Raw genomic sequence first — 19,118 nt, forward strand, 5'->3', positions numbered from 1 at the left:
TTAATTATAACTAAATATTTATGAGAAAAGTAACTTGGGTTCTTTGAATTTTAATTAATAACTTTTTCCAAATAAGTCGATGAATTGATTTTAAATTGGTTAACAAATTATTTTGTGGATACAATGATTTTTTATTCTATTCAAAATTGTATGAGAATATTTGTATTATACATTTGTTTATAAATGATAAGACATGAATAATGAAATAAATATTTAAGAAAATTGTGTAACAATGTTGTTTAGAAACAAAAACACAGAGTTAGATCAATCAACCCCATAGTTTAAGTAATTTTGAATTAGGTGAAGTACCATCCTACAGTACCTACTTCATCCTCTCTGATTTCGTGTGATAAAAACAGTTATTATCAGTAACTTCTTCAGATTTTTATCTAAGACTTTTACGATATTATTGTGTCCATTTACGTACAATAATTATCTTAGTGTTATTCTGTGTTCTTGGGTATGTTTTACTGTTTAATTTATCAAAGTATTTCAGTCGTTACTGGTTTCAGAAATCAATCCATTTCAATATCATTGACTTTTCTATTAGATCAACCTTTTTGTCTGATTATTATTATTAATAGCAAATTTCGAGTAATAGTATAAGTTATTTTTTCTTAAATTTATGTTCATTTATTTTTCTTTGTTTTCTTGCGATATTTTCTTTTGTAAAAATAGTTCACATTAAGTTTAAACTTGAGTTTCATTTATTTTTTAATTTTTAATCTAAAACCTGAACATGCAAACGTGAGTTTGTGTTGCTGAGTTTATTGGTGTTGTAACATCACATCACACACCTTACAGAAAGGCTTTCCGATTGGACGATCATCTTAAGACGAGAGTAGAACAACGGAATCAAAGGTCAGTGCACTAGAAATAGTCGTAAAAGTATAGCCATTTATCTTTATTAATTTAAATGGTGAAAAATTGCTCCCTTGGCTACAGTAACGGGCCTTCAGGTATTACCGTTACATTTTTATTAAAATTATTTGATAAATCATATTTCAGTTAAAGTAAATAAAAAATATTAGATTTTTTGTAAGACAATCATGTTTATCCACTAAGATATTGTATGCTAACCTTTTCTAACTCTTTAAGTGAAGCAGGCGACACATCGGAGTGACGTCGCAGTTCGGGGCTTCTAGGGGGTGCCAAGCCACTTCCCAAACCCCCAGTGCCGAGTCCACCAGATCCAGAACCGAGACGGGCTTCCGAGTGACGTCTTTGCAGTTCTAGAATGGGAATTTCTAACAAACTCTCTGAAGAATCTTGAGCCAAAGCAGCTCTTGACTGAAGTTTCCTGAAATTAATTTAAGTAAATTGTATTATATATTTTTATTTTTCAATTCAAAGGAACAATAAGTATTATTTTAGCTTATAAAACTGAACTTTAATTGCTGCTGTACCAATTTTAGTTTTATTAAACAAAGCACAGTAGAAGTATTTCATTCTTAAATTATTGGGTGTGTCGGCCAGACCACAAACTCGGCCTCCGCCGTCCCAAGTATTCATTCCTTTCTCTAGGGATATACGACACCTGTTGAATGTGTGGAGGATAATAAGTTCACAAATGAAATTTATCTTAATTTAATGTAAAGGTTGAGGCTTTCGTGACCGTTGTTCCCATATCTATAGTTGTTCGGGTTTATTGGTCGACGTTTGTTGGAGTTATTTCCTGACGTTTCGCTAGCACGAGTGGCTAGCACTTTTAGAGGTCTGATTTGGTTCGTGTCACTTTGACACTTCAGTCTGTTTGTACAATTTGTTGTTTCAAACGAAATAGCTTTCGGTAAGGCACGTATGGAAAAGATCCACTATATCTGGAGGGGATATTTCTGATACCATGTTGAAGGATTCATTGACAGGAACTATAGTGAAAAGTGACACTACGTCAAAACTGAGGAGTCTATCTTCTACATCAAGATGTAATCCTTTCAATATATCAACAAAGTGAGTGGAATCCTTGATAAAGGTTGGGGCAATGGCAAAGTTCCCATCTTTTGCAAGTACAGACGTTTCTTCAGATGTTAAAGTATGATCTGTCATGTTTATGACTATGCGGGATGTGTCTATTGTTGATAAGGTTTTGTGGTTGTCCCGTTGTGATTTATTAAATTTTTCGATTTTTCTTTTTGTTGTAGGGTTATTCATTGAAGCTCATTATCTCAATTATTATTATTGTTGATTAAATCTTATTTTGCTGGACAGGCACTCGTCTTTTTTATTGTTATCATTATTATTAAATTATTTTATTGTCATGCAAATTAAAAAATTAATTTCAAATTAACATTTTAACGAAACACGAATCAATTAGAGTTCTTCTAATTATATGTGTCCGCACTATAACTTACCTTCTACATACGCTGCAAGTCCATGTATCAGGATCCTCATCTTCTGCCAATTTACTATAACTAGCACAGTCTTCGCAGACTCTTTGTGTGCACTCAGCGCATGTTCTGCTAAAATCGTCAGGTTTAAAAGCCTTCAAGCATACTCGACATGCACCAGCACGACTTGGTGGCTTTCCCGGTTCCACCTTTGGTGCTGGTGGCGTAGCCTGGGGAGGTGCAGCTGAAGGTTTTTCTTCTTGGCTTGGTGTAGGGTCTACGTCGATTGGTATCAACGATGGCCGGGGAGACATTTTTACAACTGCAAATAATTAATTATTATTAATATTATGCAATAGACAAACAATAATCAATTTTAAATATACCACTGTGACCAAAAAATGAAAAATTTTATTTATTCTTCTAAATCCAACACCTATTCTAACAATTTTACGCATTCTCGAAGCACTCTAAATTGTCATTTTTCATAATCGTCTTCAACACCTTTTTCGATTCGGCTTTTATCACCTCAATCGACTCAAAACTATGTCACTGTAGCGGTCTTTTGCGAAAAGCTAGAAGTGACACGGAACTAAATCAGGTGAAGAACTTAGTGTTTTCGGTACCAATCGAGATTTTTCGCATCTAAAGCTCAAAACATCCTTGAAAACTAATCCTTTTGAAATGTCAACATCGTCAGCAAGGTCTTGTAATCGATAGTTTGTAAACAGCAATTCCTCAATTTCCTGCGAGAGTGACTTATTTAATGTTTCAGGTAATATACTGACGCCAAGGGTGAGTTTGACTAATAAATAATTCTCGTATTTGAAAATGATTTTATTATTTTTATACATCATGATATATGGAGCAGAAAACTTCGTTTTACGTAAGCTATTCCTTATTCCTAAATCTGAGGGATTTAACCAGTGCTTTTGGTTAAGTGTATAAAATTTGAAAAAACCCAATATTTTTATCATTTTCATTTTATTTACCTAATTAGATCAGCTAATGATGAATAGCTGCATCTGGGTCAATATTGATGATGAAATACACAAACATCGAATTTAATATTAACTTATTATAACCTTCTACCCACCCTGAGATCTCTGCCCTTGGGACTTAAATTATATCAAAAACTTCTGAATGAGTTCGTAAATTTAAACTAAAGAGAAACATAATTCACAATCATTTAGAGGACCGGCATCTTGGGCAGAGTTCTGAATAAACAAAAATTGATTGAAAGATTATGGAGATTATGGTATTTTTGTGAATAATGATGATAGACAGAAATTTCTTTTCTATCTCATCATTTTTATGTCGCTAGTGTTAATGGTGATCTCTTACAAGACTATAAACCAAGCCAGAGAGGACCCTCCCATCATAAATAAAGGAGTGATCGGGTAGATTAGTGACACTAGGTAAGTGATTTTAACAATCTAGTGAATTTTCTTTTAATTTTGACTGAGTTGTTAACAAACATGTATGAATCATATGAAAGCAGCATGAATAATTTTTATTGGAGAGAGGAATTGTGACTTAAGAGGATAGAATCGCTAGAATCGTTTATTAATTGGGTATAAACGATATCAACCGGAAGGCACATATTAATCTGGGAATAGAATAGAAAATTGAATACAAAAAGGTTGATCCTCTGTATCGAGATTTTTAGGCCACATCTACTGATTAAGTGTTTGACAAATAAAATTTTCGGATTGACCAACTTAAGCGGATCGAATTCACTCACTTACAATGTCACAACAAAAGTTCTTTTAATGCACATAGACAGATTTGGTTGTACATCATTCCTATGATATTTACCAAGAACTGATAAATGAAAGTAAATCTTCAGAAACCTTAAGAATACATTGATCAGATTAATTCTCTTGTTTGTCGATGTTTGTGTTAACATTCTTTTTAATAATCAATACCTTTGTATCGTTTTTTTTGACCAATTAGAAAATATTATTTGCACTGGATTTTTTATAATAGTTTGCATAATATCATAAAAGTAGACTGATTACTTAAAATGTCGATATTGATATAAGTATATAGGTGTACTGTACTAAATGTAAAGAAATAATTTATTGTAAGTTACGCCAAACGTAAATTGCCAGTCAAATTTTCTTACAACATTTTATTCGACAACGAATAATCCACAAATAAAGAAAGTTTCTACGTCCTCGAAAAACCACTCCCAATGAAGACAAATTATAAAAAGGCCCTTCCTCAAAGATCCTCGCAAAACATCAAAACAAATCATGGAGGAAATTTCGATACAATTTAATCTAGGTGTTATTAGTGAGAGAAATTGCGTTATTGATCCGGGACTACATGGCAGAGTTGTAGTTAAAAAATCACTGCTATCAAAGAAAAACGGAGTGTAACGCCTGACATTTGCAAAATTCCACTGGACAAGAGCTCACAACACTATCCTTTGGAGTGTTGAACGTGTAATTAATTTGTTTGGGTCAGATGGTAGAACGTTTGTGAGAGACCATTTTAAATACCAAATTCCTACGGTTAAACACAGTACTGCAAGCATTATGATTTGGGAATGCTTTCCTTGATCCAAAGTTGGACCTTTGATTCAAGTAGACAGTAAAATTTATCGAAAACATCATGTTTTCATTTGCTAATGAGGAGATGTCACTTGATTGGAAATTTCAAGAAGAAAACGATTATAAACACACGTTTAAAATTATTATAGAGTGGTTTCTAATGAAAAACTGAAACGCTTGAATAACCGTCTCAGTCTACCGATCTAAATCCTATTGGCCATTTTTGGAAGGTATTAAATCGTCGCATCCGAATAAAAAACATCAAAACCAAACAAGAACTTCATATCATACAGAATTAGTGGCAACATATTGCAGAGACTGATAGATTCTATACCTAAAAGATGCCAAGCAGTGAAAGAAGCCAAAGGTTATGCCACAAAATTTTGAAATATTTGAGTTATTTTATTTAAAAAAAGTAAAAACCTGTAAATATAACTATCATTGTTATTAATGGTGAAGTTGAAGTGCAAAATGTGTTGGTTCCAGTTTATTATATTAATTTAATAAATAAATTATTTGTCGAAAGATATAGAAAATATGTATATTAAATTGATTTTACAGACACCCTCGATAAGATATGAGTCTTTTAGTTTGAAAACAGTTTTGTTAAAATTACTAAGAGTGTAACGAGTTCGTTCACCACGCCGTTTCAAACAGTTATTGGAATTTGATAAGATGCGAATGAATGGACTTATAGAAGAGTTTTCGTGAAATTATGCGACGTCTAGACACGTCTACACTTTAAAACTCGACAGTTTTAAAGTGTAGACATATTGGAGGTGGTCCGAAGACTTATCAAATTAATGTCTTGGACAAGCTAAGATGATTCAAGGATGTCACATCTTATTGTACGTATTCACAATAAAAAAATCCAATTGACAATTAACCAACATTTATTACTTCTTTTTATTTCACAACATAACTTCAGCCTTAATTTGCTTCAGAGATAAATTTAGGTTTAGCTGAGTTAAGAGGTATTTTTAGTGCAAAAGACAATATTCACTCCACTTTTGTTTTAAAATAACATACGCCTATCACAACTGATAATTATAGTAATATTCTACAACCTGTTGTTTCCATACTTGTGTGGTATATTATTATCGATAGGTAGCCAAGCCCCCGAATGATTTACATAGTTAAGAAGACTGTGGCTATGAACAAGCTAGTAGAGTGTCGCAACATACTCGAATTATTTGTCACAGGAGTACAGCCTAAATATTCATAAACCAGAAATCAAGTTTGTTTTATAAGGTTCACAAATTACATGAAAAATAATTGTTTTAAGGCAGGAATATTAAATTTACAAATTTATAATTACAAATATAATTAGGTCACAAATAAATCAATGATAATAAATTAACTTGAACATTACACAGTGTTCATATAACTAGCTTAGAAATTAGAAAGAAAGATAAAATGTTTTTTTTTTAGAAAAATATATTTATTTAGAATTAACTCACTATATGAGTTGTTTAGTTTAATTAACTTAAAAATTTTCAGTAGTTTTAGAAGGTTGTAAAATTAATAAAAAATATAGTAATTTTTATAATTATACCAAGCTATTATATTGTGCTAAGTAAGTATATGTAATTATTACATATTACATCATTTTCCTTGTGGAACTTTTTCTCTATATATGAAGGACAAGAAGGTTATCTGAACAAAATACAAATAAATATAAAAATAAAATAGATTCAAGAAAATCAAGCTCAAAAATTAATAAAGAAAATAACTTGCCAAAATTATCAGACGTAACTAATATTATATTTAATTTGAATATTTGTCAACAGTTAATTAAAAAATAACAGTCTTGCAAATATATTATTCAAATTTTTTGACTGTCGAAATGAAGTTCTGGGGGAGAAAAGTGTTATTAATAAACGGAAAAGATTTGATTCCACTCATTATTAAAATAAAGAAAGGTTTTGATTATTTAAAACCTAGAGTTTTTTTAATTTTATTAACTAAATACCATAAAACTAATGTATGATATAATTTGATAGCAAATTAAGCTGTACTAAACGTTCAATAAAAAAATGAAATTGCAATAAATGGCCAAAGATGTGACGGGTCCATTAAAATAATTAAATGTTTTTAATTCATAATCAATCGATTTATTCCAAGTCTAATTACTTAAAAACTCAAGAAATGGAGCGAAGAAATCAAGTGGGAAAACGTTGAATACTTTTGAAAGTTTACAAGTTAAACTTATAATAAGAGGCCTGAAGTCTTGAAGGAAGATATTGTTGACTGAAATATTTCAGATACAGAAAGTAAATTAGTTCCAGAATATCAGGAAGTTTTAGAAATACCTCTAGTAAATATTTAAATTTAAAATATTTTAAATTTTGAAAGTAGTAGTCAATTTTTGGACTAGCAGCAACTACGATTAATAGAATTTGTGAATGTTGTTAAAATTCTTGAATATGTAGCAAATAGTATTCCCGGATATATTTATTAATTAATAAAAAAAATTGTTTAAGACTCTCAACTAGTAAATGAATTCAAATGTTGTAAAAAAATCTTTGTATCATTCTGACTGACGAGCTAAATTTTGCTTTAAAATATATTCAACAATTTTATAGACATTTAAATATGTACCAATTAGCAGAAACATGTAACAATATTTTATGATTAATGATTATATTGACATAATATTAATATTAAAGTATACATTTTTTATATTTTATTTATAAAAATAGAATAAAACTTAATATTTAAACAAATGTAGAAATGTAATATGTTATAAAACCGACAATTAAACAAACAATAACAGTTTTATATTTAATTCAGGATTCAGTTGTGGAAAGGTTTTCAGTACTGATTTTATTAATTAATATATAGCCTCAAACAGTAACAACATGAAAGAATTTATTAACATAGAAATGCCTTTGTGTGTTGGATTTATTATTAAATAAATGTGTATTTCCAGTTTAAAAATTAAATTACAAAATGTTTGTTGTCAAAGAATTAAACCGTCCAATTCCTAATTTGAATATTTTAACAAATACGAGACAAAAACCGTGGATTTAATATATTTTGGGACAATAAATTTGATTGGATAACGGGAAATACAATAATGAATAAATTATTTTTCTAGTAATGGCTTTTATTTTTAAACCCATTAAGCAGTTTAATATTTTTACGCTTTTTTAAGCTCTTTTCATATTTTTTGTCTTTTATTGCTCTAATAATTTACTTGTATGTGTAATATATTCTATCATTAAAAAATCTTACGAATTTAATTTGAAAACGTAGACAAAAATTAAAAGTGTAGAACATATTTGAGTATATAATGGTTCAAAATAATAATTATAACTAATATATATTGGAAGTTTTTAAAATTATTACTAAAAATTGTATTATTGTATACAACTATAATAGTAATTAAAACACCTTAATTTAGTTTTTTTTTTTGGAACAAAGAAGGGAAAATAATTGATATACAGAATAATACTTTATTTTGGAATGGTGGAATGAAAGCTTACTGGAGCTTAATGTGGATAAATGTTTCGTTGTTACATACACCCGCAAAGAGTAACCCATCGGGGTGGATTACTATATAATTCAAGGAAGAATGAAAGATTTTAGTAACCTGGATGTGCGTTTTTGATAACTCTCTTTCATTTGAGCCAGACAAAGAAAATGTTTACAGGCGGGTAAATCTACCGGGTTTTCTTATAAGATCAACTAGAGAATTCACTGATACGACTTTGATCAGATGTTTATACGTATTTCCCTTCCTGTGTAAATTGGGGGATGCTGGTTTGATATAGACTCAATTTTACTCTTGTCACTAGCTGAGCCTGGACAGGAGACTTTCAAAATTTACACTTTCGTATGCAAAGAACATATCCTATGCATGGGGTAATATGGTTAACTTGGCTGAAGAATTTAACTTTATATTTAGGTTCGTGAGGGGGATGTAAATGATATATTTTTTCAACAAGTAACAAAATTAGCCCACAGAAAAATGGTTGTGTGTTTTCGCTTTCAAAAAAGTTATACATTTTAAATAATCACATTATTAAGAAGATATTATTATCACACATAATATTTATTTTAGAAACACGAAAGTAGTTTTCTTGGATGAAAATTATTGTAATTCTTAAAGTTTTAAACATTAATTTCATTAAATTGAAAGGAATTTTAAGTAACGTTTTAGTAAAGAAACGTGTAAATAGTCCGTTAAATTTCGGTCCAAAGATTATTAGTGGAAGCCCTGAATGTTGAGAGATGCTTTTAATTTATATTCCGAGCGCGTTAGAGAGGAGCCTGTCATGAATTTCTTATCAGAATATTTTCTAGGCGATTTAATATTTAATAAATGAATTTGGCTCTTACATCTTCGTAATTTTCTAATTTTTATCAACAAAAATATTTTTTTAATTTCGATTTGTCAACTTATAATACTACATGATAATTAAATTTAGTTCTGATAAAAGGAAACTATGAAGATAGAAGAGAGAAAGAAATTTCAAACCAATAATTAAAATATAATTAGCTAGATATACTTGGAATTACTCATGTTGGACCGTCCTTCATGGAACCGTTAAATCCTTCCTATCCTATTATTTTCTGCTTTATCGGACTGTAATTGAGCTTTCGTGCTGTATATTTTGTATAGATTGGCGTTGTTTATTAATACCATATAAGTAAAACTTTATAAAAAAGATTCATTTAACATTTTTTAATGATCATTTGGGTGAATGGTAAAGTCGGGGATCCATATTTTGTATGAAATACATATGCCATAGTAGACCATGGGAAAAAACTATGTTGTAAAATCATCACTAATTTTGTATCGTAGAAAATACAAAAATGGACCTCTCTTAATTTATATTTAGTAATAAGATGTGTGCCCATTCCATCTTTTAGTAGTTCTAACATCCAGAAAATGACTGATGAAGAAAATGACAATAATACTGAAGTAAATTTAACAATTCTTGAGCGATCTAAGAGAGAAATTACTTGCATTCGGATTAAATGAGCAGAATTTGCTTTAACCAGAGGATGTTTAAGTAACTTTTTTTTAAAATAAATACTTAATTCTGCGTATATCTTGCTTTTTTTTAACTGGTTTTCGAAGCTAAGAGATATATTAATAACGTGAAAAGTAGGTACGTATAATAAATAGTAAAATGCAGGAATAAATTAGATATGAAATTTAAAAATTATTTTGTATTCTGCACCCAAAAATTACGCAGGAACAATTCAAATTGTCTCATTGTTATTGTATGTATTAATGTATTAATAAATCAGTTTGTAAAATATGATGTTACATTTACATAATGTAATGTGCCAGTGCGTACCTACATACGTTAATTTTGTCTCACACGAAACTTCTTTGACTTACTTAAAGTCATAGGTCAGCTCATATATTTCAAATATTTTAAACATTTAATATTGAATATACGTACTAATTTCGAAATAAAATTGTAGATGTTTCGAATCCACTTCTGTGCCCTTTTCAGACTGAATCTGATTTTTAAATTTAGTTATCTGAATATCTGATCGAAGAATTTAATGTCATATATGTCGAAGTTTAAATTATACTATTCTACTAAATTGCTACTCTATTTCTAAATCACGCTTTAATTTTAATACGAAGGTTTGTTTTTCATCATTTTATAGTTTTCTTAGTGTGTTAAGACATTTTATGTACTGATCAAGTACCACATTGTTATAATAAATATAATTATAATTAAACAATAGAAAAAATAAGTATATAATAAAATATATTTGCGTAATTTACAATTACCAGCAACCTTTTTTACATTATTTAATTTAATATCTGGAGTACAATAATTTTTATAACAACATATTTCTATATGAAATATTTTATTGCATAATAAATTACCAACATTGAGGTGAACAACAGAAAAGTAGTTGGAGTTGAAATGCTAGTAAAGAGAAAAAAATCTAATATGGAAATGAAATTGTTTTGATTTCTTGGTATACTTCATAAGTTATATTTTGCCAAAAACATCTGATATATACTTATTCAATTAATATTCAAGGATTGAAGCCGTTTAGTTGTTTCAAGTAAGAAGTCAGACTTTGATTTTATTGTAGCTGTAGTGAGAGTCATTAAAAATTACACTGCTATAAATATAAATTTTGAGGAAATAATTAATAAAATTAAAATAATGAAAGCAAACCACAAAACATATTGTTGCTATTAACATAGAAGAGGGAGTGTCCTTAAGTCACAGCAACAACGCTTTCACGTAAGTTGAAGGCAAAAAGTTAAGACGATTTGATAAAAAACTAATTAAAAAGTTTTTCTTAATTATAAACCTAAGAGGTTGACAAATTTTTTTGGTTATTTAATTAGAGCTGTGAAAGATAAAATTTGACATAGTCGTTTCAAAGTGTATAATTTTAAATTGATATCCAATAATTTGAAATACAGATTATTCTCTGTCTCTCTCTTCTTGAGATAACTATCACAATTGTTCTTAATTTTACATTTTTTACGAATATGATGGGAACAAAAAAGACTGATTCTTTTTTATTTTTTCAATTTAGTTCTGTTTTTGATGATTTATTGCCAGTGTCTCTACGCTACGATTTTATTGACATAATGTTGATATTAAAATATACCTTTTTGTGTATTATTCTTAAAAATGCAATATAACTTAATATTTAAACAAAGGTAAAAATGTAATATATTTTGGTATGATAAATTTGATTGGCTAACGAGAAGTACAGTAATGAATAAATCATTTTGCTTGCTATGTCTTTTTTGTTTTTAAAGAATAGTGAAGATATTTTGTATAACAGGGCTTTTTTATTTAAAAAATCTATCTTGAGGACTAAATTTTCGAGTAAAAACACGGATTGTATGTAATTAATTATGCGTAAAGAAAAATAATATATTATTTTTTGTCAATAATAAGAGTAATCATCAGGATTTTAGCCACTTATTGTTGGAGGACTTGAATAATAGGCCAACGGTTCTTTTTATGAAATATTTAATTAAAAGAAGATTTATTTAAAAAACGTTGATATTTATCGTAATAATTGTATTTCTGATGCATTCAACTATAAAGTGGATACTGTGCATTATGATGGAATTGTGATATTGGTGACTTTGTTTGAGCAGTTTTACTCGATAGAAAAGTTTTGAAGGGTATTGAGACATTTGAGGATATTATCTATTTCAGTTTAATAACTTACCTTTATCCTGGGCCGTAAGCAGCGAAGACGATAGAGTTTGCTTTAGTTTCCCAAATGTTGTTCCAGCGTCAGGTGCTTCAGTGGTTGTATTTCCAGTGCCTGGTTCAGTGGCCACCATCTGAAATATGAATATTAATATATTTTACTAATTTGTGGTTATAAATTGGGAATAATAAAAGAAAACAATATCTTAACCACACTGTTTCTCATATTTTTAATATCTTCCTTATCATAATTAACTTCCTTATCATAATTTTTTAAGTTGAATACCAGAAATATTTTACATAAATTGAAATAGAATTATGGGTAAACAAAGTAAAAATTATACAAATAATGAAGTGTGTTGTCACTTGAATCTTGATTGGTAGAAAATTGGTGGTTCTAAATTGGAAATAATATTAAAATAAAAAAGAATTAGAAAATATATTAACCACACTGTTTCTCATATTTCTCATGTCGATTGTTTGATACCTTCTTTATTACAATTTATTGACATATAAATTAACTTCTTCATCATTATTTTTAGTTAATATTTTATCTAAATTGAAATGGAATGATGGGTAAAAAAGTAAAAATTATATAAATAATGAAGTATTTGTATTATTACCATATCTAATGAAAATATTTGGAAATCAACTACACTATTTATTCTATTTATTGACTTCTGTAATTTTTGTCGATAAAAAGTTATAAAAGTTATATTTCTCAAATTCCTTTTTCAATAAAAATATAATTTAACCTTAACCATTATAAAGGGTCAAGTTCAGCATTTTACAGATAATGTCGACTCGTCTAGCGTTTTGACCATTAGGAAACTCAATTTTGACATAAATATATATTTCAGATCTTAAGCTTTCTTGGCTTCATATGAATTAATGTTTATTTAATTTTTGGAAATTAACCCATGTTTATAATGTATGTATTGATTTAGTTACATCATTAAATAGTTAGGTACTTCAAATTATTCTGTAGTTTTTTATTGATATATTTTATCATATACCCAGGCTTTCAATTGTTTTCGATAAATATTATATTTTAACTATCTATGCAACTTACATACATAAGAATTCAAAATCGTCGAAAATTTAAATAATACATAACCATTATCTCTTGACATTTATATAATTGCCTTTCATTCTTCTGAATGACTTTCAGTGCAAATAGTTATATGCATTTCAACCTTCTGAATAAACAGATTTTGAAATTCTTAGCTTTGGATAGGCTGTTCCCTGTTCAGGAAATTAATCAATTCAAATTTCAGCTAACCACTCATGTAATTTTATCTTTTAAATGGACCTTTAAGGAACCATCAGAAATTCTGAATACTAGAAGTCCCATAAATTTCAGTACAATTTCTTAATATCTAAATGCGAAAACTACATTCAATCTATTCACTTTTATACAATAATAACTTCAAAGTTTGACTAGTTAAAAATAATGATTTATCAATTATCTAAGTACTTAGATACATTACTTGTCTCATCGTGGCGTAATACGTGGAGATTCTACAAATTCTCCAAATTGTAGTTATGTGGACCATATCCGTGGTGATGGAAAATTGAAATTGTTAACAGGAAGAAGCAATTTTCCAGAATATTAATTTCTAGACTTTTGTCCAACTCATATTTTTAATCACCAAGTATATGTAGAGGTCATGACCAGAGTGGCTATTTAAATGGTCTCATCAGTGATCTATTTTCCTTACCCTGATGTCTCTAAAATGAACATTGTAATTTAGAATTTCTTTTAATTTTCTCTTACAAAGACCTACACTCTCTAGAATTTCAGTTTTACTGCTGATTTCAAATCAACCCCATTATTTTGAATTCTAGACAGCATATTTTTGCTAGAAATTCTAAAAATTTTATAAAATGGTTGATTAATCCTTTGATTAAAAATGGTCAAAAAATTGCAAGCTTTATTGGATTACTTTGGGTGATAGTTTACGTGTTACGTGTTTTTTTCAAATGAAAAAAATTGATATGGCTTGAATATGTTTCTATATTTTCGATGCAAACTAGTGTTAACAAATATAAGATCCCATTCAGAAGTAAACGACTTCAGGCATGTCTGGAGTTGAAATATGTTGAATAAATTTACATATATATATTGATTTTCCTCTAGATGCAATTTCTATTTACTTAAATTGAATCAGTCTTACACCATTACACCTGTAAGTTCTAACGCATCCCAATATCATGAATTAATATGTTATACAAGGAATATAGACATATTGAACTTAAACATAGTTGTGGAAAAACAGAAAAAATATATAAATCGTACAATACCGATTTTAAAAGTTATTTATTAGTTTATTTTAACTTGAAGGTAATCAGAGAGAATATGATTTGTGGTGGCCACTTTTTTATCCAAATGGTTATTTTCAAGTATAACTCTAGTTGTCAATAGGAGATATCCAGTAATAATTCATAATTGTAAATCAATCAGCACTTAAACTCTTTTTAAGTTCTTCATATTTTAATAACTTTGTGCAAGAATTACGTCACCTTAGACAAACTACTATAGTAGTAAGTAATGGTTATATATTTAACTTCACACTAATTAAAAATATTTAAATATGTACTCCTAAACTAGAAATTGTGTTGGAATTTTGAAAATAAATTACGTGCGATTGCAAACAATGTGCTTCCCAGATGTGTGTTTGGTATTTCCCACATGAATTTAGCATTACAAATATATATATATATATATATATATATATATATATATATATATATAACATATATATAGAATTATGTTGTTTCTTATGTTATTTTTCCGTCCGTGGAATGTTGTTTTATTTTAATTATTGAAGTACTTATTTACATACTATTTATATTGTTCATCTGACGTAGAGATAACTCCGATGGGATTGTTATTATGTTTATATGATTATGTGTATATATATATATATATGTTTTATTTCTATTGTTGAAGATCTTCCTCTTGATATTCTTCTAAAATTGAGACCAGGAGGAAATTGGCTTCAGTATTCGATAGTGTCTATACGACGATGAACAATAACTAAATTCATTTAATTTGATTAGTTCTAAATAATAATTTTTGCAAGACACGTTATATTGATATTTATAATCATAGTAAAGTCAATTTGCATATAACAGTTGGGCTGAAAAGTTCGTAGGCTAGCATAGAAAAAATCTTCGAGGGCGTCCTTTCAGATCGATACACTTATTGCAGCGATTTTTCATTAATCATGTCCGAAAATTAAAAAAATAATTTTCCGGGAGGTCTACAAATGAGCCATCTTTTGAGGTATGGGAAGAGATAATAATCCGATGGAACTAAATCTGACGACTACGTGGCTATTTCTACGTCCTTTTGTAAATTCTAATGATACACCGGTTGGTACCTTACAACTTTGTTCATAATATGTTTATCCTCTTCATTAAAAACCTGTGTTTAATTATAAGGGGCCGGAACATAATGTGATCGGAATAAATAGAAATTCGATGGTGAAATTTTGGGTGATGGTAAGGCAGTGACTCAATTCACTAATTTTTAATTTTTTCCAGTGTTCCTCTTGTACAGGGTGACGTCTCTTCTAGTGACAATTGCCGGAAACTTTTCGACTAAAGATTGACACACTCGATCTAGTTGTTCACAATAGAGGTCTGCATTAATAATTAATGTCCAGGTTTCAACAAAATGTGAGCCTTGCTTTTGTTTATAATAATTGAGTCAAATTATATACTTTTTTTATTAATTGCACTAGTTTATATCAAACTTTCTGTTTTATATAATTATAGAATAAATAACTGGAATTCGAATGCGCTGAACATTAAAATCATATTGTGTGTTATTTAGTTGGGTCATTCACATCAATAAGGCCAAATTTGATATTTTATGGAATTTTAATTATAGTCAAAGCGTCGCTCAAAATAAATGACAAGCCCGTTCGAGATGAATAATATCCATTAGAAAGTTGAATAATTTATGCATCCAGTCTAATTCACGAAAAAGAACTGAATTGAAAGTTCAAATTTCATTCAATTTGCGGTCATTTTCAGTCACTAATTTTGAACAACAAATAATGCCAATATCCCAAGTTTGATATTTTAATCGTCTGTTTACTCAATTTCAAGCTTTAGTAGACCAATATCGAATAAGAAATGAACATGAATAAACGAATATTTAAATTCATCCATTTGAATTGTGTAATGAGCACCGACCTGCGTTTTACGTTTTCTCTATCGGTCGAGACTTCTCATATAAGAATCTGGAGACCTCCATAATTTGCTATTTCAGTCATATGTTGGTGAAACCTTTCGACTTGTTTGTGACTTTGAGCACCTAGATTTTAATAAATGAAAACTAAATGAGTGAAATGAAAATGAAACAAAATTATATTATTTGAAATTGGATATAGAAATTGAATATATGTTTTAGAATTAATGAGACTTATCGATTGTATGAATTGTACTTTTTTACACTTACTAATGTCTTTGAAATGCTCTTAACTGAATTGCGTTGAAGCATTCATTAAATAAAATCTTGTAGAGAATGTAGTAATTTGAAAACCATTTTGAAAAGTCAACTTGAATTAACTTTTTAATAATAATGTACTTAAGTTTTTCAAGAATCAAATACTATTTAAATATACTGGTCAAACAATTGAAAATACTGGTTATATCATTTAACCATTTTTGGTTACTGTCCGTAACGAGAAATTTGGTACACTGTTTTGTCACAATTAAATTTATGTTTTTGTTAATATGAAAAGAAAGAGAATTTCATTCGCCTTTCTACAAGTAAATCAAAATTATCGTTAATTGTGGACGCCGCTTTAAGTAAATTAAAAACCTAAATTTGTCATTATTTAGGAGACTAGATTAAAGGTGAATATGAATATTTTTATATTCAAGGCATCTGAATCGCACCTTAAAGAAATGTAATATGTGTATAATACTTACTGCAATTTTTATTTGTAACTTAATAACAAAAGCCCAAATTGTAAACAATAGAAAACTATGTGATAATATTAAATTGTTTTATAAAATATCTGATAGATATCTTATCTATATCTTTTTACTTTTTCCAATTTTCCAAATAAAAAATGTGACACAATTTTTTTGAAATTGAGATGAGAAAAAAGTTTACATGAGAAAACCTATACCAAACATTACTAAATTTTAATCCTTTACTCCTTCTATAATATTTATGTTTTAACAAAATAATACTAAAGTTGAACACCCTATTCTTGGTGATGCAATTTCCTTTACAGTGAGTTAATAAGTATATGAGACAATTAATTAGGAGATAATTAAAATCATTTTTGTAGTGTAATTATATGAATGAAATGTGAAAAATATCTGAAATTTTACAATTTAGTAATTGACAGGAAATAAATTCATAAAAAATATAAAATTTTTGCAATTGATATGAAATATTTTTCATGTAATTTGATATTTTTAAAATTCTAAATATAACAATAAAATAACAATCCTGAAAGAAAAGTACAATTTAATAATAAATTTATGAATAAAAATATAAATGTTTATAATTAAAAACGAAGTTATATTCTGAATAATAAAAGTTTAAATAGAATACTTTTAAATTATTAATCGACGCAGATTGTTGCAACTTTTATGTACTATGGAAGCATTGCAGTTAAAGCTATACGTCCTATAAATGGACATAAACATCATTTATGATTTAATATTAATTATATTATTCGAAATTTGGATTCAGTTTATATTATCGTGTGAAATTGTAATTATTGTTCACTAATAAAATTATATCCTAAATGAAATTTCAAAATCAAATATTAACTTTCAGGTCCTTACTGATCCGTTTCTTAATCGAATATGTAATCTTAGTTCAATAAATTCCAATCGACTATGTTTACCTTTGTATGTTCATGTGAACAGTTTTAGGTTCAACCCAATTTCCCTGCACATAACTGCAATTATAAGCATTCTGCTTGAAACGAGTATAAAATTAAATTTAAATAGAGAACGATAAATTATAAATGGAGAGTACATTTAAATGAATAATTTACTCAGATGAAGAAAATTTGCCTTTTACAAATAAAATTAAATTTAATGGAAATTAAAAACTTATTATTTATACAGTTTCGTAAACTTAAATAGTGTCGCTTTCTTGCATTAAATTCAAACGAATAAATTTATTCGTCTTTATTTTTAATCAGTGTATAAATTTTCAAGAGCGGACCTGTAAAAACCAATTGGTTTTTGAGTAAAAATGAGATTCAGACGACATTTTTCAAAATTTTCAAATTTTGCCACTAAGAAAATGTTGTAGGAATAGGAATAAATGGAAATCCGGGGGTGCACTACTTACTTTATCAATCTGTTGTAAATATTCAGGGATGGTGGACCAAGGTTGGTTAAGTATGTTTGTGAGTTCTTCGCTTGTTTGAAATGGATTTACTTTCATTTTTACCTTTAGCAATGTAAAAAGATAGATCCAAAGATAAACTTCTTAACATGGGTCCACAAACGATAAAAAAATACACATATATACCATGGATATTTGTCGCATTAATGTAGTCCACCATTTTTCTTTACGAAATAATAATAATTAAAGATAATATTATATTATATAATTTTCGCAATAGAAAAAGTAATTCGTACAAAATACTGTAGAATTAGAAAAAAATATTAATAACAATGGGAAACCAGATATACAAAAATTATATGGAAGTTTAAAAAAATGATTCTCTTATAAAATAAATCAAAAATAAATTCTTTCAGTCATTTAATATACCAAAAATAATAAAGTTGAAAAGTTAAATCTTTATAAAAAAGTTTCTGTCCAAATAACAATAGAAAACCAGATATACAAAAATTATTGGAAAGTTTTAAAAAAATTGTTAATTCTTATATAAAATTAATCAAAAATAAATTCTTTCAGTCATTTAATATACTAAAAATAATAGTTGAAAAATTAAATCTTAATAAAAATCATTTTCCATATATCCATATTTATAACAATGGCAAAACCAGATATACAAAAATTATAGAGAAGTTTTAAAATTGTTTGTTAATTTTATTAACATTATTAATTCTTA

At 28.0% G+C, this 19,118-nt stretch overlaps 1 protein-coding gene across 1 annotated transcript in view; it reads right to left on the reverse strand.

The window, feature by feature from the left end:
- Nucleotides 1-18,484, reverse strand: part of LOC109599771 (regulating synaptic membrane exocytosis protein 2) — a 63,144-nt gene extending 44,660 nt beyond the window's left edge. The window contains exons 1-4 of the mRNA XM_049962646.1: nucleotides 18,389-18,484; nucleotides 12,068-12,185; nucleotides 2,352-2,649; nucleotides 1,081-1,300 (exon numbers count right to left, since the gene is read on the reverse strand). Coding sequence (XP_049818603.1) covers nucleotides 1,081-1,300; nucleotides 2,352-2,649; nucleotides 12,068-12,185; nucleotides 18,389-18,484 — 732 coding nt within the window. The remainder of the gene's footprint in view (nucleotides 1-1,080; nucleotides 1,301-2,351; nucleotides 2,650-12,067; nucleotides 12,186-18,388) is intronic.
- Nucleotides 18,485-19,118: the final 634 nt, after the last annotated feature.

The sequence above is a fragment of the Aethina tumida genome, chromosome 2 (assembly GCF_024364675.1).
Source record: "Aethina tumida isolate Nest 87 chromosome 2, icAetTumi1.1, whole genome shotgun sequence".
NCBI lineage: Eukaryota > Metazoa > Arthropoda > Insecta > Coleoptera > Nitidulidae > Aethina > Aethina tumida.